The 22514-nt window shown below is 32.2% G+C and overlaps 1 protein-coding gene across 1 annotated transcript; it reads left to right on the forward strand.

Moving 5' to 3' along the window:
* On the forward strand, positions 20239-22025 carry LOC109349963 (sugar phosphatase YfbT-like). Its single transcript, XM_019591046.1, has 2 exons — positions 20239-20355; positions 20640-22025. Exon 2 carries the CDS (start codon positions 20733-20735, stop codon positions 21861-21863), a length of 1131 nt encoding a protein of 376 aa, XP_019446591.1. The 5' UTR covers positions 20239-20355; positions 20640-20732; the 3' UTR covers positions 21864-22025.

Consider the following 22514-nt stretch of genomic DNA (forward strand, 5'->3'; position numbering starts at 1 on the left):
TCGAATTTGGCTCGATTAAATTTTGCGAACTGTTCGATTCAGTTCAAATGGTTCATTTATACAACTCAAATAATTAATTAAAATTTGAAAAATACTTGATAATGTTCTATCAATATTATTAATATCATTTCAGTTATCAAACTGATTAAGGTACTGGTACAATGATATAGTTGTTCAACCGGTGGTTCATTAATTAAACATCATATCGGCAAAATTAGGTATATATATAATATATTGACATTAATGTTGAAAAATCAATAAAACCAATATTTTTTTATTTTCATTAAAAAATTAATTTTAAATAAAAATCAGTCGGTATGACCGGTATAGTTCAATTGAAAACTGGCTGATATCACCGGTTTTGACCAGTATAATTGCAAGAAGATATAATTATTGTACAATATTAATATTGGGACCGGTTCAACCAGCCGATATGAAACGGTTTTAACAACACTGTGTTCTATATATGTGAATATAATTCTTTTATCTATACTATATATAAAACCAAAACTTGAAATAACTACCATCATGATTCTATTTTTTAATATTTTTTATTTCTAAAGTAAAATCACTAGATAATTATAATTAATATATCTCACCTTAAGCATCCAATAAAACACATTCTAATTCTCTAAAATAAAAATACAAATTTAATACTTAATATCATAAAATAATAATGTGAGTCGGCAGACACAAGTGTCTGTCGACACGCTAGTATATATAGTAACAATAAATATAAAAAATAATGTATTGTGATAATAAATATAAAACTTAGTATTTATTTAACGAACTCAATTTCCAGCTCAAGTTCAACTCATTTGGTTCATAAATCAAGTTTATCGAGCTAAATAACGAATCAAATTTCAAACGAATACGAAGTTGGTTCGGTTCATTGTCAGCCATACATACCCAACCTTCGAGAATTTCACAATTATTAATAAAAAAGATTGTTAAATATAAATTTTTTATATATTTCATTCATCATCTACAATTTATTTATATTATTTTAAATATTAAATCCACCTAAAATTAGTTATAGTAGTCAAACATAAAATTTTGAACCAACACTATCCTATCGGTTAAGCTAACATTTTTCTTGGAAGAAGCTAACATTATTAACTATACTATTTCTTTAATTTTATTTAATCCGCTGTTATTAGGAATGGAAGCGCATGAAGAAAAAAAACATAGTAAAATAGAAGTGTACGTCATGGAGAAAATGTTTTTCCCTCTTATTAGCATCACCTTTAATTATTTATAATTATTCCTCTTTTCTTTTCTTTATGAGCCATCCAATAGAATTAGATTATTTTCTAATACTGGTAAGTGAGGAGGATAAATATTTGTATAAATTTGTAAACTATTTAACTCAAAAAACCCTTCAAAATTTATTTTTGCCAATTATTATAATCTATACCCAGTATTAAGCTCTCCAAGATGATTTCAACCCATCCGAACACCACAACAGTAGTGTTTGAATATGTCTCCATCAGAAAGACTACACATCTCTCCTTATTTTAAGGTTGGTGCATAACAAATTACAACTTACATTTCAATACACATATATACAATGTTTTTTATTAATAATTGTTATTATGTTAGTATTTGTTGTGAGTGAGATTCAAACTCTTGATTTCCTTCACTTCACCTTAACCATCAAATCTATTTATAACTTTTTATTATTATTTTTTTTAAAATTTGTTATGGGTGAGGCTCGAACTCACAACCTCATTCACTTCATTCCTTAAAGTCACCTACCTTAATCATGTGACCACCTCATGACTCTCATATATACAATGTTATGATATTCGAATAGATCGAACTGAAGTCTTGTATAGGTTCTAGTTTGTTAAATCGTCCAATCCAATCTAATTGTTCTCAATTGATTTATGTTTGTTTGGCTTGAAAGTAGAAATAAGAAATGAAAACCCAAAATCGTTTTTCTTGCCCCAACTTTTTCTCAGTTTTCGGGTTGTCATTCGAGAGCTGTTTGGGAAACTTAGACATCGTGTTGTAGCGATATGTTGAAACAAATCTTGTAATGAAATGGGAGAAGTGTCACTTCATGGTGACTGAGGGAGTGGTCCTGGGGCACAAGATCTCTTCCCGGAGCATTGAAGTTGACAAAGCAAATATTGAGGTTATCAAGGACCTCCCACCACCACTCAATGTCAAGGAAATCAGGAGTTTTCTTGGACATGCAGGTTTCTATAGAAGATTTATAAAAGATTTTTCGAAAATTGCAAAACCACTCAGTAATCTTCTTAACAAAGATATTGTTTTTCATTTTGATATTGAGTGTGCAAAATCTTTTGAAACCTTAAAAGATAAACTAATTTTTGCTCCCGTTATAGAAGCGCCTGACTGACATCTGAATTTTGAACTCATGTGTGATGCTAGTGATTATGTTGTTGGGGCGGTATTAGAACATAGAAAGTCTAAAGTTTTCCACGCTATACACTATACTAGTAAGGTATTGAATGATGCACAAAACAACTATGTCACAAAAGAAAAAGAATTACTAGATATAGTGTATGCCTTGGAAAAATTTAGATCTACTTGATTGGCTTTAAAGTTATAATTTTCACTGATCATGTTGCTATTAAATATTTGCTAACCAAATCGGATTCCAAGCTGAGATTGTTGCATTGGGTGTTGTTATTGCAGGAATTCGACTTGTTGATCAAAGACAAAAAAAGGGAGCGAAAACTGTGTAGCAGATCATCTTTCGAGATTGGTTAATCAAGAGGTAACAATGAGGGAGTCATAAGTGGTGGAGGAGTTTCCTGATGAGAAGCTTCCCTTTATTCAAGAAAGGCCATGGTTTGCTGACATGGCCAATTTTAAAGTTGCAGGGGTAATTCCCGAAGTGTTGACTTGGCACCAAAAGAAGAAGTTCTTGCAAGATTCCCATCAGTTTGTGTAGGATGACCCTCATCTTTTTAAGATTGGGTCGGATGGATTAATGAGGAGGTGTGTGTCTACAGAAGAGGCTAAGAACATTCTATGGTATTGTCATAGTTCGCCATACGGAGGGCACTTTAATGGAGAGAGCACAACTACAAAAGTCCTACAATCTGGCTTCTACTAGCCTTCTGTATTCAATGATGCACATCAGTATAAACATCAGTGTGACAACTGCCAGAGATCAGGCGGGATCTCCAAGAGGAATGAGATGTCATTGACCAACATTCAGGAAATTGTGGTGTTTGATTGTTGGGGAATTGACTTCATGAGACCATTTCCACCATCGTGCTCACAAGTATACATTCTGGTGGCGGTGGATTATGTGTCCAAGTGGGTAGAAGTTGTAGCTGTACAGAAGGATGATGCCAAAACTGTAGTGAAATTCTTGAAGAGAAACATATTCAGTCAGTTTGGCACACCTTAGATTCTTATTAGTGAAAGGGGATCCCACTTATGCAATTGACAACTTAAAAACAGGGGTGAGGGGTTGGGACCTATCACATTCCCATTGCAAAGAAACACGAAATCAGAGCTTGTGAGCCTCTCCAAGAGTCCACACTTCACTTCTTCTTCATCAACTAGTGCACACACCCAAGCTTTGCATCATAAGCGGACCAATGTAAGTGCACTTTAGCATTCTTGAACACATTATCTTCTTATTTGTGCATTATGATAAATCTCATTTGTTTAGGCACATTTATGTAGATTAGGTCGCTCTTCATGCTACATTGTCATTATTTCTGCATTGCATTGTTGTTGTGTAACCATGAGTGTCAACATCAAGAAACCCGAGGTTTCTAAGTGAGAACCCCAAATCTAGTTCATGAAAGTGACACTCATGTGTTTCGAGTTGGTTAAACGGTTGTAATAGTGACATAGTTGTAATGGATATCACTTGTTTGATTATTTTTTGTAATGTCATTAATCGTGTACTTGGTTTTTGCTGTGTTATAGGAGGAGAAAGTCAATTTCCAAAAAGGATCCCCCTCCTCACAAGAAGTTGACAGGAGCATCGACCTCCCAGACCCCACAAGCTTTCAATCGAACCAAGTTCAAAAAGAAGGGCAGGGAGGATTGCTATATCATCCTCCTGAACTGGGTCTTTGTGCCGCAAAGGTGAATGCACTTACAAAAGGATGACCTCCCGATTTTCACTACACCTGTGGATAAGCTGAAATGGTGGATATTGGCCACCCCCAATGATAAATTTGATCCAGATGTAGTTCGGGAATTATATGCCAATGCTTACCCGCTGGAGGATGGGGTAGAAGAGTTGGCCTACAAGTCGTGGGTGTAAGGGAAAATGGTTCTATTCGACAGGGATACAATCCATGATCTGTTGGGCAGCTTGTATGACCCATCGGAGGGGTCCTAGAAAGATTATAAATGGATAATTCAAAAAGCTTGCACTTTAGCCCAAGGAGGGTTCCACCCGAGTAACACTGTTACTCGGAACACATGCAAATGGACATGCTATGGCCCGAAAGATCTTAAGAGCGGGATATTTTTGGTTGACAATAGAGACAGATTGTTGTGCGTATGTGAGGAAGTGCCACAAATGCCAAATATACGCAGACAACATAAATGCTCCACCTAACCCCCTCAATGTCCTATAGGCACCCTGGCCATTCTCCATGTGGGGAATTGATGTGATCGGACCAATCGAACCAAAAGCCTCTAATGGACATCGCTTCATCCTCATGGCAATTGACTACTTCACCAAATGGGTTGAAGCATGCTCATATGCCAGTGTGACCAGAAAGGTTGTGCTCAGATTTGTCAAGAAGGAGTTGGTGTGCAGATACGGGCTGCCTAGTAAAATCATTACAGACAATGCCACTAACCTGAATAATAAGATGATGACGAAGATGTGTAATGAATTCAAAATCAAACATCACACTTCCTCACCTTATCGACCTAAGATGAATAGAGCGGTAGAAGCAGCAAACAAGAACATCAAGAAGATTATTCAGAAGATGGTAGTAACCTATAAGGACTGGCATGAAATGTTACCTTTCGCCTTACATGGGTATCGCACTTCAGTCCGCACCTCCACCGAGGCAACACCATACTCATTGGTGTATGGGATGGAGGCGGTACTCCCCGTCGAAGTGGAGATCCATTCCCTCCGGATTATAGCAGAATCATGATTAGAAGAATCAGAGTGGGTTCAGGCACGATATGATCAGCTGAATATGATAGATGGTAAGAGGTTGGCTGCAATATGCCACGGTTAGTTATACCAAAAACGACTTATGAGAGCAATTGCGAAAAAGGTTCGTCCACGTTACTTTCAAGAAGGAGACCTGGTGCTTAAGAAGATACTCCCAATCCAAAAGGACCATAGAGGGAAATGGACTACAAACTATGAAGGACCATTCGTCATAAAAAAGGCATTCTTAGGAGGGCCCCTAATACTAACTACTATGGATGGAAATGACCTACCCCTGTCAGTAAATTCTGATGCTGTGAGGAAGTACTATGCTTAGGAGACCTTTCCGCACAAAAAAACAAGAGACAGGAAAAAGCAGAAAAGAAATGAAAAAAGCAAAAAGAAGAGTATTAGTGTATTGATCACGCACATCCTCGCATACCTTTGCATTTTAAGGAGAATGATGTAACAAATAAATTCATATGGTATAAATTATTAGACAGTTCTTTCTAAGGACACAAGGCCTTCTTGTTATTACTCAAACATTATTGAAGATACCCCTAATCACCCCATTTGAGCTAGACAATAAAGAGAGGAGTTTTTTTTTCAAAGAACCATAAAGAATTATATAACCGGGGAAATGGTAGTATTCCAACCTATCATATTGAAAGTAGAGCAATCGAGAATCGTGAAAGGCCCGCTAAGAAATAAAGGTCTTAGGCAAAAGTTAGGGCAAAGAAAAGTGGACACCAAATAAACGTTGTAATTCTCTAAGAGCAACAATAATAAAAGGTGGGAAGTAGGAAAAGGAGAAAGAGGAGATGGATGAGAGGAAACACATTTTGAGCCTTATACCTTTGTCTTTCAAAACCAAGTTTAGCCAGACCCCAATACAAGCTTAAAAAGTCCTTATAGAAGATTGATCTGTCTAAGATTTATGTCAGGATAAAGAAAGCTGACTCCAAGGAAAACTCAAAATTATCATTTGCATGTCGTGATCAATACAAAAATACTCTAAAAATGAATAAATAAAATAGAAAATGATGAAATCCGTTAGGTCGAAAACCCAAAAGGGCGGCCTAAGCAAAATTTAGGGATACAAGTAGAAAGTATCTTATGTAGCATAAAGTGGACAATGGGGCAAAATTGTGGATGATACCCGAGAAGGCAATGAAGGATATATTGGAGGACTATGAGGCAAATTCATCCTCCAGGGCCATAAATTGGGGCAATTTTTGGAAATAAGCAGAGTTCACCTTGAAAACTGGGGCAAGTCTTTGAGCATAATTCACCATGATGTGCTGGAAAATTTTGGGGGTAGTCATGAACTGTATGAAGGCAAACTAGCATGAGTGTTATTCAAAACCATTATGCACCATTTCAGCCCAAAATCCAAATATAAGCGTTGTACTCATCTTTGTTGATATATGAAATAATTTTTTTGCATAATTTATTCTTTGTATTGTCTGACGAAATTTAAACAAGTAAAATCAATACTTAATAAATGTCAAGAATACAAGCGTGTGACCGTCCTCTAAAGAAAAAGGGTAGCATCAAAACAATCGCTACCACCAGTAACAATCTCCAATGAGACCCATTTGTCTTGGCCGATTAAGTGTTGTGGATGTGACGGAGCAATGACGAGAAAAGGATAACAAGTTATTTTGAAAAAAAATTCATAAACACTCAGTATAAATTATTATGGTGTGCATACTCTGAACCTCATTCATCATAAGCATCATTGTGCATGCTCATCAATGCATAGTCTAAATCACGCATTAATCATTACAATACAAACACCAATATGAACGTCATATCCTAAACAATAATACCGTTATACCATTCATCCGAGCTATTTTCAATTTCGCGCCTTCGAGGAACCCCGTGCATGACGACCTCGAAGTCAACCTTTCAGGCCTCACGCCTGACCTTTTCAAATTTGAGGGCCCCGTGCTTGACGACCTCAAATTCGCGCCTTCGAGGACCCCCGTGCTTGACGACCTCGAAGTCAACCTTTCAGGCCTCCAGCCTGACCTTTTAAAATTTGAGGGCCCGTGCTTGACGACCTCAAATTCGCGCCTTCGAGGAACCCCGTGCTTGACGACCTTGAAGTACACCTTTCATGCCTCATGCCTGACCTTTTCAAATTTGAGGGGGCCGTGCTTGACGACCTCAAATTCTTACCTTCGAGGACCCTCGTGCTTGACGACCTCGAAGTCAACCTTTCAGGCTTCATGCCTGACCTTTTAAAAATTTGAGGGCCCCCATGCTTGACGACCTCAAATTCGTGCCTTCGAGGACCCCCATGCTTGATGACCTCGAAGACAACCTTTCAGGCTTCATGCCTGACCTTTTAAAAAATTTAGGACCCCTGTGCTTGACGACCTCAAATTCGCGCCTTCGAGGACCCCCGTGCTTGACGACCTCAAATTCGTGCCTTCGAGGACCCCGCGCTTGATGACCTCAAATTCGCGCCTTCGAGGACCCATGTGCTTGACGACCTCAAATTCGTGCCTTCGAGGACCCCGCGCTTGATGACCTCAAAGCCAATCTTTCGGACATTGCTCTTTATCCCATCGATAAAAATGTATTTTGGGCCTCAACAAAATCATCATTCATTTCTTTACCTATTACTTATCAGGATAACACCTCAAACTTTAGTTTGAGTTATGTCCAACAAGCTATAGGTAAAGAGGAGCAACTGTGAATACCCAATTTTGGCCGGCCCAAAAATACTTTAAAACCAATTTTTTCCATAAATAACATTTTCGATGCAAATCTCATCAAATCAAATATTGTATATGAATTTGATTAGGTTGCATGAATTATTAAATATAAAAAAAAAACAAATCTTTAAGAGATTCAATTCTTACTCAAGTTTGATAAATTGTATGATTAAAAGATTGCAATCTCTGAATTCGGAAAATCAAATAAGTTCGATATCAAATTAAGTGAGGTTGCACTCTTAAATAATAATCAAGTAAAAATATTTTTTAGCAACGCATAAAATCCAATCTTAACTTGAATTTAAAAAAAAAAGGTTTGAATGAATTCATTTAATGGAGTTTATTTCAATTCCCCTTACAAAAATTGTCTCCAAAAATAATAAAAAAATAATAATAAATTTTGTTTGCATTCAGGAATTTGCATAGAAAGTATATTACGACTCTACAAAAATAAAGTTTTATAAGGTTTTTAGAAAAAATAGTAGTAATAAATAAATACAAGTTTCAAATAATAACAAGATCTTGCTTGATTGGTTTTTTGTTGTTACAAATCTTATATTAAAAGTATTGATAAAATCACATGTTAATTGCTTCAATTTACAAAGATTTTTTTTTATTTTAGAATGAGTCATGAGAATAATTTGTAGTAAATTAGAATCATAGAATTAAAATGGGGAATAACAATTTGACCGTGTGCAAAAATGATATTAAGTGATGATTGAAATTAGCTCCCAATTAGGAAGTATTAAACCAAATCCTATCCTGCAAATTAATTGGGGACCCCAATATTCCTTATTAGTTGCATCCACTATTGGCTATAAAAGGAGAGTAGCACTCTCAAGCAAGAGGACACAGTTGAAAGAAGAGTTAGAGAAAGACCCAAAAAGAAAAAAGAAAAAGAGAAAAGTGAAAAGAAAAAAAAAGTTGCAGAGAGAGAGTGAAAAAAAATATACAAGGTGATAGAAAAAAAATTGAGAGGAAAAAAGAAATTGCAAGTTAAAAAGGAAGAGAGAGGAATTTATTTTATTCGTGTGATCCAGTGTGGTAAAGCGCAGAGTAGGCATTTTGCAACCCCATTCATAGTCACAGGATCATTCAACTTTTTCCATCTGCGTTGACCAGATCTGGTCAGCCAATCCCTGCTCGAAACGTTGTGCAGGTACACTACACCGCGACACACCCAATTATTCCTTCTGCAAGCACACAGGATCATGTGCGGTTGTGTGCATCACGCGATCCTACACCTTACTCCATCCAGTGCTCACAGATTCGCCACGTGTACGCCTCCTCTCCTCCTTGCATCCACACCAACCAGCCAGCGACACGTCAACAGGCGTAGGGAAACTACACTACTCTTGCCCACACCAGATTCCTTCCCTAGTAAAGCTTCCTACAGGTTTGTTTCTCTTTACATTTTTTCACACTGTCTCGCATCTGAAAATTGTATCGATAATTTTGTTTAAAATATAACCACATTTAATTAATTTTTTACCAATAACTTGAAAAAAATATTTTTGATAATAAAAAATTAATAAAAATCAATTAAAGTGATAATTAATTTGCAGTATAATTTAATTTTTATTTGGATCTTTTGTAAAGAATGAATAAATTACATCAAATATACATTAAAATGTGCATTTATTATAAAAAATAAATTTTGGCCATTTAGTAAGGATGAATAAATCACATCAAGTGCAAACCAATATATGTAATGTATTAACTGCATTTTTCGCGATAATAAAAAAAATAATGAAAAATCAATTATTGTGGTAATTAATTTGCAATATAATTTGATTTTATTTGGATCTTTTATAAATAATGAACAAATCACATCAAATGCAAATTAAAATGTGCGTTAACTATAAAATATAAATTTGGATATTTAGTAAGGATGAATAAATCACATCAAGTGCAAATCAACATACTCAGTGTCTTAAATGGGATTGTTTGCTAATTTATGTCGAAATCTCATTAATTGTATCAATAAATAAAAGATCTCATATGAGAATAAAAATGCGCTGCAATTATAAATAAATTATATTAAGTTCAAATTAATACGTATATACTACAAAAACAAATAAACTGTGAGAATTGGATGGTTTGCTAACTTATATTGAAATCTTATTTATTTCATAGTTACATAAAAAAGAAAAAATATGTTAATACAAATCTATATGATTAAGTGTATCTCTACATCTCAACAAATAATTTTTTTTAAAAAAATAATAATAATATTAAACAAAAATTAGAATTTTCTTAAACCAAGTTTTAATATGAGTTGTGGTATCGGACGTAAGGGCTATGCTGCACTTATATTTAAAAAAGGGTTTTAAAATAAATAAAAACAAAATTAGAATTTCGTAATTAAGCTTTAATATGATATGCGGTATTGGACGTAAGGGTTATGCTTCATTCATATCTTTTTTTAAATGGGTTTTTAAAATAACAAAAATTAGAATTTTCTTAACCAAGTTTTACTATGAGACGTGGTAATGGACGTAGGGGCTATGCTTCGCTCATATATTTGTTTTCTCTTAAAAAAATAATAATTCAAACGTTACTTTTTTTATATAAATAAAATTGACTCAACCAACAAACTTTTTCTACTCAAATAACTACGTAGTCTCTATTCACATAAATGGGATACGTAGGACCAAGATCACTCTTGTAAGACATAATATTAAAATAAAGTTTTTTTGGTAATAATATAATAATAACACAATTAATAACCCATGTAATATAATAGGGTACCGTTCAAACGGGCAACTAGGTTGCTAATACCTTCCCTAATGTGTAATCGACTCCCGAACCTGGATATCAAAGTCCAAGGCCCAATGTTATTGGGCCAAAATATTTTTCTACATTTTTTGACTGAAGGTAGTTGAATAAAAAAGACTATTTCTTCAACCATGTTTAAATGGTAAAGCATGAAGTAACGAAAAGTAATAAATAAGTGAAATATAAATCATGCGATAAAGTAGTGACTCAAAAGAAATGATTCGGTTGAAGAAGGAAAAGAAAATGATTGACAAGAAAAGAATATGGTATAAAGAATTTGGAAATGGAACACGAGAAGAAAAGGTAAGTATGCACTAATGGTTTACCTCCCTTTTTGAATCCTAGAAAAACCAGTATTCTTTGTAGCCAAGCCTCGTTACAATCCTGATGAAGCCCTTAAGATCCATGGTTGAACTTGTGGATACATGGCTTGATTAAACTGAAAGGCAAAGTCAATTTTTTGGGGGTCCAACAAAGAGATGAGTGAAATACATAACCTATGAGATTGAGAGTTCCTTTGATTGAATTGAGTAGTTATTCTTGCTATTATGTTTAAAACTGCATGTGCATTCTGCTATTAGTTGGAACTAGGTCCACTATGATTGATCATGAAACAGGTCTCTGTGAACAGTAAGTGAATGAATCTAGTCGATGCTATGATTGGATGAATAATTGTTTTTAGAAACCAGATGCATTGAATCGAATTATACTATGTTACTTTGCTTGAGGACAAGCAAGATTCTAGGATGGGGGGAGTTTGTTAAGTACCAAGTTGATAATGAAATGTATATGACTTTGGGGCACTTAATACACATTTATGTTGTAATTGCGTACGGTTCCTGATAACTTAGTCAATCTTGTTATGTGTAGGAACTTATATGTGTTTATGTTGTTTCACGTTAATAAATAAGGAAAAAATGAGAGAATGGAGCTTCTGAGCACTGCAAGCCTCGCCCAAGCGAGAAAAGTGTCACCCAAGCCACAAATAGGAGGAAAATCACCAAAAATCACTGATGTCCCTCGCCCAAGCGAGGGAGCGACATATGGAGCTAAAAATACATGGTTGCCCTGCCTGATCCTCGCCCAAGCAAGGGGCACCTCGCCCAAGCAAGGGGCACCTCGCCCAAGCGAGGTGCTCATGCATGAAAGTCTCTTATTTTCTCGCCCAAGCGAGAATCTCTAGCTTGGGCGAGTGCTTGGAAGTTGGAACTGATATTGGCAGTTTCAGAAGTCAGAAAGAGACACACAGTCACTTTTCCAAAGCTTTTAGGCACAAAATTTAAGAGAGAAACACTAGGAAAGACAATAGAAGTCGTGGGAATGACTCTAAATCCGATTTTCTTATATACTTTCATGAATCGAGCATTGTAATAGCGAGAATGAGTGACTAGATCTTCATTGTTAGGATTTGAAATGTAATTTTCTTACCTTGTACTCCTGAATTCAATTCTAATGTAATTGTTATATAATTTTGGGAAGTTTATCCCGTTTTTATTACTTGAGTTTAATTAGCTACTGAATTCTTGTTTTTCGGTTCAAGTTTAACTGGGAAGTTAAACTTGATACCGAATCTGGATCATCTTCCTTCATGTATCATTGTTTCAAGAATGGGCATTGAAATATGAATTTCTTTTACATTAATTTTAATGTTAGTTAATCAGTCAATTATCCAAGGAAATGATAATTGAGTGATTATCTAAGAATTTTACACTCAAGGAATTGATGTAATTATTTACCGAAAATGTGCATCAAAATCAGTAAGTTCACAAGTTGCTTGGAATTAAATCTATGGATGTCAAAAAGGGAAAGAATAATAAATTTCGATTCCAACTCATTTAATTTCATAGTTAAACTTTTTTTCAAATTAATCTTTTTACAAAACCAATGTCAAATTATCAAACCAATTCTTATAAATAGTTGCTCAATTTATTCTTGTAGGAATTAGTGTAAATTCACTCTACTCCCTAAGGGCGATATCCTAATATTTTATCGGACTTTATTACTTGAACAATACGGTTCATTTGTCGTTCCATAAATATCTAACATCCATCTCCACTTTTCCTCACAGAAAAGGTTCAGGCTTCAGCTATCTTACAAGAAATATAGACTGCACCATAGTATATTCTTTTCTTTTACTAGCACTCTAGCATAAAGAAATTGTGAAATAGAAGAGTATGGTAAAGGTTATAAAAGGCCGAAGCGAAAGTACTGACAGTGACAAATCAAAAGAATCAAGAGAAGCTGCTGGATTTAATCAGATACTAGTACTACTACAAAATCTACAAAACAAATCCACCATGAACAAATAGCCTCAGTTTCAATGGAAATTAATTGATAAAAAAAGGTTCTCATTAGATAGCATACCTTCAATTCATTGGGAGTCATATTTAATATTTTTGAAGGTTTCAACTTTCCATTTTATAGAATGTGTGCTAGTATCACATTTTTCTACAAAGAACCTATTAAAAATATATTAAGGTTATTTTTGGAAGATGGTTATTAGTTAGGAAGTTAGGAATTAGAAATATATGTTTGTGTTAGTTACTTGTTTTATAAGCTTTCTTTTCTTTTATATAAATAAGTCACATTGACTTTCTTCTTATTAGTTCAATTCAATGACAATAATGAGAGAGATTACATTTCAATTGAGACTTTGATTCTCCTTTCTTGCTTCTTCAAGTTTTTCTTTCTCTTTTCATTAATTTCTCATCTTTCTTGTTTCATCAAGAATATATCTCTTATCCATGGCTCTTACCATATTTTAACATAACCAAAAAAAAGAGGATAATAAAATACATCGTTATCACATCAGAAAAAGATATACATACATATTCAAAATGATTTGTCAAGCCAGATACAATTTCTTATTTTAGATTGTAGTTGTGGTTCTAATTAATGTAATTTTGGTCATTATTATCATTATAATGTGGATTATGGTCATAGTGACATTTTTGTGATTAAAGTTGTTTTTGAATTTTATGAGATTTGATATGGTTCAAATATGATTCAATGCAATCTAATATGACTAAGTTTTGATACGACCACATTATTTTTCAGTGTTACATTATAATTGTAGAATAATACAAATATCATCTCAATATTAAAACTACATTAAGTGATATAATCCCCACATTGATATGATGATATTGATATTTGGTAATAATAATAGTGGTGATATTGATATTTGGTAATAATAATAGTGGTGGTGCTGAGTTAGGATAGATATATATATAGTTGAGAAAATACTACAAAGCTGGTTTTCTAGATTTTTCCTTGATAAGAAGATCTACATACTTTATGCTACTTTATTTCCTTTGAATTAACTCTCAACTAACTCAACCAACAAATATACAAAATGTGAGTGGAATTGTTATGGTGAGAGTCAAATATCCCCACAAAAAATTCACTAGATCTTATACTTGTAGAAAGAATCAAATTGGTTATTTTTGTTTCTTAATAAATTGTAATGTCATCTCCAGGGGTGGGAAAGAAAATACAACATAAGAAATGTATCTCGGTATTCATCTTCAATTAAATGAAAATCATATTATTCATATAAGCAATAGCTTTTTATAATAATATGATTTTCATATCTGTAAGAAGTATGTACTTTATTTGAATTTTGACAACAACTATATATATATTATGTGTTATGAATTTTATTACACATCTTATATACATATTTCAAATGAATCTTATTCTATAATTTTAAGAATATGCATATTGACTTATTGGAAATGTATCATATCCAATATTCCTATCGTGCTAAATAACTATTATTAATATCCTACCGGTCATAGTATTGTTATAATGATATAACGATTTACTAATTAAACTGCATATCAATTAAGTTAAATATTGTAGGAAAATTTATAAAAACACTAAATTTTATGCATTTTATAAATATTTATTATGAACTATTTTTCCTCATAATTACCCCTTAAAATTTAATTGTTGGTAAGATTAGTCTCTACAAAAAGATAATATTTAAATACTAACAATGAAAAATTATAATTCATGCCTATGTTTTAACCTCTGAGTGTTGGATCATTTTTTATATATACCCATATTACTATATTAACATGTTTTAACTTTGAAATTTACTTATTATCTTATTCTCAATCACTTTATATTTTTATAGTTGTTTCCTCTCACGATGGATGTTGACTAAGATACATCATTAGTATTACTAATATTGTGAGTTTGATGACGATGATATTCTTATTAGTCTATTAGTAATTTAACAATATCTTTATACGTAGACCAAATTCACCAACTAATAAAGTTACTTGCAAAATGTATACAATTTAGAATAGTTTTATGCACTTTTCTCTATATTTTATAAAAAATTTAATAAAAAAATCAATATTATTAAACTCAAATATTGAATTTTTTTTGGTACTACCAAAAGTATTTCTTACCTTTTTGTGTAAGGGACTAATCTCTTTTGGGGTTCGTGACTACCTCTCCCAACAAGTATCACTTCCAGTAATCGAACATTTAACATTGGGGATCCAATAAAACCTTACACCACTAATTTAATGATTAACCATATTATAAATAATTATTAAGTTAAAGATTGAAATCTTATTTTAAATCATTAACTCTAACAATATGGTATTTATAAAGATGAAATATAATATATAGCTACATCAAAGCGTTGGTTTAATGGTGTAAGATCCAATTGGATCTTCAAAATTGAGGGTTCGATCCTGTGAATGACACTTATTAGAAGGAGCAGTCATGAACACCAAAATGGATTAATTCCTTATAAAAAAAGTGAAAAATACATTTGATAGTATAAAAAATATATAGCTTTTGGAATAAAACTATCTTGACATCATAACCACACATTAAAATTCGACTTTCAAATTTGGCAATTCCCCAAGCATTCTGTATATAATGGGTATTTAAGGTCTTTGAGTAAAAACTTTCAATTTTTGCAATTCCCCAAGCATTCAGTATATATACAATGGGTATCTAACGTCTTTGAGGAAAAATATGCATCAACAACCAAACCATTACTTAATTTAGTCAACAATAAGCTTACATGTGAAGCCACAAGAAGAATGTATTCTTAAATCTATATATGTGACCAATATAGATATATTAAGGTTTTGAGAGTTGATGAAGCGACAACCACTATGGATGTATTGGTCATGTTTGATCGTAATAATCCAAAACTTAAGGTTATGTTGGGATTTGTTGAAAGAATGAGGTTTTGAAGTAGTTTCTAATGCATATTAATGTGATTATTTATGGTGACTTTTGGGTTTGTGAAATAAAATAATTCATTAGTCTCACATTTGCTTGGAGCAGGGGAGTTGAAAAACTTTATACCTTAAGTTGCAACCTTGGGTTGTGCCCTAAGGAGTACAATGAGTTTTGTGAGTGAGTGAGGACTCATACAAACAAAACCCCTCCACATGTGCGCGCACCACCACCACCTTCGCCGTTGTCCGGCCTGTTGGCTCGTGTTCAGCTTAGGCCCAACACTCTTTTTAAATAAACATTTATTTATTTTATTTTATTTTGGGTTATTTGGGCTTGGACCGTGTGTTGAGCCATTTGAGGCCTCAGACTATAAATAGAGGTATATTCCCCCTTACAATTTGCATCAAATTGAAGGCATTTACCTGTAAACTTCTCTTTCTCACCTCTTATATTCCGTCAGCACATTTCTGACAACTTTCTTCCCCTTTCTTTCCGTGACACTTGAGAATTAGGACATAATGCCAAAATGAGAATTTCGAGAACGGACATATAGTCAGTATTGTGGGGAAAAATTGGCACAGACAACCATATTGTGGGAATTCGAGAATTGACATTGGTAACCATATTGTGGGCGTATTCGAGAGCGTTCTTACGGTGCAGTAAGGCATCGTATAACACAGAACTGAGTTGTTTTATCTTGAGGATTGTGTGATTGATAATATGCTTGCACAATTTTAGCAGTACCACGAAACGTCTTAATGAAAGTGACATGATAATGACTCAGCCGGTAAGGATTATTTCGTGTCATTCAGAATTGTTGTGAGCTACGTTAACAATAGATTATGTTTGGTTCTATATAAAGAAAAGGGAAGGAAAAAATAGGAAGGAAAAGTAGTGGAAAGTATTATTTTCCATCTTTTGGTTCCAACACTTCATAGAACGGAAAGAAAATATATACATGAGCCCCATAAAAAAATTCACTACATAGTTTGTGAAGAAAATAGAGTAGGAAAATAAAACCATCGAAAATTATATATTTGTCCTTCCACCAAAATGAATGAACAATATTATAGGTGAAAATAAATATAATATATAAAACTTCTTTATATATTCATTTTTATATAAATTTCATTGCTTACGAACTTACAAAAAAATTGTATATGCTCAATAAAAATGGAGTTAAAAGAAAAAACATAATTACGTAAAATACAAACAAAATAACAAATAATAAATAAATTAGAAAAACAAAACACATATGGGTGAAAATGAGATAATTATAAATATAAAAGTGGTAATCAAATATGAGTTATGTTTTCTTTAAATGCATTTCTGAGAATAAAATATAAGATGTTAATAATTTTTATTGAATATTTTAAAATTTTGTGATATTAAAATTTATAATTTGTATTTTATTTTAAAATATTAATCAATTTTATCACAAAAATTTATTTATTTATGTAGTTTGTAACACTGTAATGTAATTTTTAGAAAGTCAGACATTGTATATAATTTTAATGAGGATATTTTTGTCATTTTAGATACATTATATATAAATACATTTTCTTTCCTCTCACTTTTCTTTCATTTTCAATCATATTAAATAACAAAATTATTATTTCATCTTCTATTATTTTTCTTTCATTCTACTTTTCCTCCTTAATCAAATATAGTGAAAGGTTTTGTATGATTCCAAAACCACAATACCAATAAGACATTGGTCTAGTAGTATAAGATCTTACTGGATCTCTAAAGTCAAAAATTCAATTCTTATGAATAATACTTGTTGGTAGGGACAACCACGAACCCAAAAAAATTAATTTCTTACCCAAAAAAGTAAAAGATACATTAGTAGTAAAAAAACCTCAATCCGACATGCAATTTAAAACCTTGACAGTCAAACCACCATAATTCTTATCATACCAAAAGCTTTTCATATGTGGAAAAAAGAATTTTGTCTTGAAAAATAATATTTTAACATATTGAAAAGTGTTGAGTTTAATTTTTTTTCAATGTTATATTCCTAAAACAATATCTTCAAATACTCTTAATACATATATAATATTATATTATTTAGGTATGTCATGTAATAGTTAATAAATCCCTTTTTTGATTTATGTTACGAGCAAAAAATGTATTTCTTGCATAAATAAGTTTCAATTTCTACAAAAAAAAAATAGCTCTCTTTTCTAAATTTTATTAGGAAACACCTTACAAAACATGCAACATTCTAATTATTTCCTCCTATTAATAGTGTTATTAATTATTTTATCCTATTATCAATTAATTACACTTATAATCCCAGTTCTGAAGCTATTATGTAAGTACATGGATAAAATGTTCTGACATGAAATATACAAATTAGATTCTATTATGAATAAATGTAGAGCAAATTTTGCCATAGGTTCAAGTATAATACTTTTAACTAATCATCATATTGGGTGATTTAGATCAATGTACATTAATCAAAATATACATTAGAGGAATCATAGTTTGAAGTACAAAATATAAAAACTTGCTTATTTTTACCATCAAGTCAAATAATTTCTCATAAAAACTAAAAGTACAATGGGAATATAACACCTATTTTATTGTAGTGTGAGACCTGGTTAGATAATCAAAAGAAGATGAAGCTATTATTAAAAGCAAACATATATTTTTAACATATAAAGTACTACATAAACTTCTATTCATTTGATACATAGAATTGGAGATTTGAATTAAAAAAAGAATTATATTTATCAGGTTCCAAATTTCATCTGGAATTTGAATCATATCTCTGATATAATTTGATCACTAAAATTGATATTGTTAACTAATTTAATTATTGAGTTTTCAGAATGTTAATTTGGTTATTAACTACATACAATTGGTTGTTTTAAAAAACAGTTGGTCAAATTTATTTATAACAAAAATTTATAAAAATCAAGGAAATTAAACTAATTGATGATATGCAGTATTTTCTTAATAAAATTAACAGTTGGTATTTTTTTGATATACCAGTTGATCAATTTGATGTATTTTTTAATTGATATATACAATATCAAGCAAGAACCCAATACAGTAAACTCAAACACCAAATGAATTGGTAAATGTACCGTTTACATGTTTTAATAAAGAGTTATAATATTAATATGTATGTGGCTTTATAATAAAAATTTATATACGCATAAAACATCATACACCATTCATTTATATTACTCATATTAAAAAATTAATAATAATTAAATATGAATAATAAAATTCTTAAATTATTATTTTATCATTTCACTTTAATAAAAGAAAGAAACTAGTACCAAAATAGAAAAGGCAATTTTACTTCCGAATCAAATCTAATTCCGTATATTAAGCGTGTAGAAATTACGACACTACCAAGGACACACTGCTTTAATAGGAAAATCACTGATGTAGAGATCAGAATCAACCAGTTTAGCTCAACTTTTATCAAAATATTGATGCAAAAGATCAAACATATTGATATCATCTTTATTTATACTTCTAAAGGCATGATCTACTGAAATTATATATATTTTATTTTATCAAATAAGACAAATTTTAATATTTATAATTTTTTAACATTAATTTTATATGTGTATTTTAATTTAACCATTATATAATTTAATTGTATAATATCTTTTACATTGTAAATATTTATATATCACTTCATCATTTATCATTTAATTAAATTATTTTTGAAGAGTCAATAATAATTAAATATAAATATTACATATTTATACTATATAAAGGCAAAATATGGTGTAATTTCACCATTGTGTAATTTTCACTTCCTATTTTGCCCATCACAATATTTAATTTTTATAAGAAACCATACAATCCTAATTAAACACCACCAACATATTATTTAACCATATCTCTCACCTTAGACTAAACATTAGCATAAACACAGAAAAATTATAATATAAAATACACAGAATATAATAAATATATTTTAATTATAAAAAATGAAATATATAAAAACTAAACATGTAATACCATGCAATATAGACCGGGAAAGCTTTAGCAACTTGTTATAATAATATATAAAATTCATACACAATTATTCTATACATTCTTTTCCTAATTTAATTAGTTAAATTTACACGGATGTATCATTTTAAATTATTAATTAATAGCTATCGTTGACTGTTCCTCTGCATTATTCAATTCAAGGTATTGTGGTGTGGTGCTGCTCTCTCTATAGTTTACCCATTTTTCATTCATCATTTTTTTAAATCACTTGTGGTGTATTTTTATTCTTTTTGTGTAATATTTATATATGGTTAGTTAACGTAAATATTTATAGTAATAATGTAATAAATTTTATAGTATGAGTATGTATATTTATATATATTTCCTCAAATAAAAATCTGAGCAGGATAAAAACAAAAAAAGGAAACGTATATAAGTGAAAAAGCTTCTCCAGAAAATGAGCAAATAAATAAAAAAGAAAAATTGATTAATCTCGTTTTTTTTCTTTCTGTCTTGCCCTCGAAGTTTCTCCAACTCTGATTTCTTCCTCGGGTTAGTCTTCTTCACTCTTCTTTTCTCATTTGCAATTTTGTTTTATTATTTTTATTTATTTATTTACTCTTATGTGATTTTTTTTGTGAATTTGGCGATTTTGAATAATGGGCATGCTTGATTTTTCTTGAAGGGTGGTTCTTCCTGATAAAGTTACAATTTTTCTGTAAAAAATTTTGCTCCTAAAATGATGTTATCTTCGAGATTTTAGTTTGTTTTTTTCATTATACTGTTCTGTGAATTGTGTGATTGAAGTTGCATCATTGAATCTTTTGATTAAATAGGTTTTCTCTGGAATCAAGTTGGTCCAAATTGGCTCCTTTATCTTTGCAATTCATAAAGGGTTTGTCCCATAGTCAATTATTTTGTTGAAAAAAATGATTGAATCAATTGCTGCAACTTCACTTTTTGGTCACTGTCCTATATATGGAGGAAATTTGATGAGAGATGTATATGGAAAGCGAAAATCTTCGAGCAGTGTTAGGTTCCAAGCAACTGAGTTACTTGGTAGAAGGATTGTTGTTTCTCTGCCTTCGCTTAAACCGAAAAAAGACGGTTTGATGTCACCAACAATTAAGGCTCTTGCTGTGGAGCTGACAAGAGAAGTATATTCATACAGGGAAGACAAATTGCCCAAAAAGCATAATAACAAGATTGATAGTGGCTTTGCTCCAAGGCCTGATTTGTGGTCCCCGACAAATAGAGCAGATAACCCTTCGCTTCGGAACCCTTTGCTTCGGCAAGAAAGGATGGGGTGTGGTTGGTTGGGTGCTATTTTTGAGTGGGAAGGAGTTCTCATTGAAGATAACCCTGATCTCGAGAAGCAAGCTTGGCTGGCACTGTCTCGGGAGGAAGGAAAACCCTCTCCTCCTGCCTTTCTGCTTAAGAGGATAGAAGGAATGAAGAACGAACATGCGATTTCTGAAGTGCTTTGCTGGTCCAGGGACCCTGCGCAGTTAAAAAGATTAGCTAATAGAAAGGAAAAAATTTACCAAGCTTTGCAAGGTGGGATATATACTCTCAGGCCAGGGTCTAAGGAGTTTGTGAGTCTTTTGATGCATTATAAGATACCGATGGCATTGGTTTCCACGCGGCCTAGAAATGCTCTTGAGTCTGCTACAATGGAAATTGGTATTGGAGACAATTTCAGTGTTATTGTAGCAGCAGAGGATGTTCACAGGGGGAAGCCTGATCCAGAAATGTTTGTGTATGCAGCTCAGCTTTTGAACTTCATACCAGAGAGGTGCATTGTGTTTGGGAACTCAAATCAAACAATCGAGGCTGCACATGATGCACGGATGAAGTGTGTGGCTGTTGCTAGCAAGCATCCGGTCTATGAGCTGGGGGCTGCAGACTTAGTGTTGAGGCACCTAGACGAGCTTACCGTGGTTGATTTGAAGAAACTGGCAGACATCGAGTTAGATGAATTCGGGTCTGGGGAGCCTGTGGTGATGATGGAGGTGGAAGAAGATTCAGACATATCATCTGTTGATGACAGTTTCTGGTAAAACCCATAAATGTACAGTTGATTGAACTTCATCTGATTCTTGATGATATTACTTGTGTATATGAAAAACAGAATAAATGGAAAAAATGATGGGTGATATGCATTGAACAATGATGTTATTACTACTGTAATTTCTGTACTATATACATGCACATGATTTTCAGATCTTTTCATCCAGAGGTAAAAATACAAATTACCTCTGAAGTATAAGTCAATTCTACAATTGGTATACAGTTGTTTTTTGTACTACCAAGGGTATCCCCTCGCCCTATAGGTAAAGAACTAATAGGGTGCATGGTTGTCTCCGAACAAGTGTCATTCCCAAGAATTGAAACCATTAAATAAGATGCCATATCTAACGGTTGCTCACACCTGCATCACAATGATTTATTTTAAATGTTAAATAGTTTTTTTCTCCTTTAGATGCCTATTAAGAAAAGTAGATTAAATGGAGGTTAGTCCAATTCCTAAAGGAAGAAGGAAATCAAGAAAAGTTATAGGCAGAATAATTATAAAAAATTTAGAGATCAATGTTTTGTCAATAAACATGATTTATGATAGAATATTATGACATTGTTCGATCTATATAGTTGACTGTGCTTCTTGTGATTAAGATTTTGTTGTTGTTCTCTAGTTCCTTAAAACATAGAAA

This window comes from Lupinus angustifolius, chromosome LG06 (assembly GCF_001865875.1).
Source record: "Lupinus angustifolius cultivar Tanjil chromosome LG06, LupAngTanjil_v1.0, whole genome shotgun sequence".
NCBI classification, from domain to species: domain Eukaryota; kingdom Viridiplantae; phylum Streptophyta; class Magnoliopsida; order Fabales; family Fabaceae; genus Lupinus; species Lupinus angustifolius.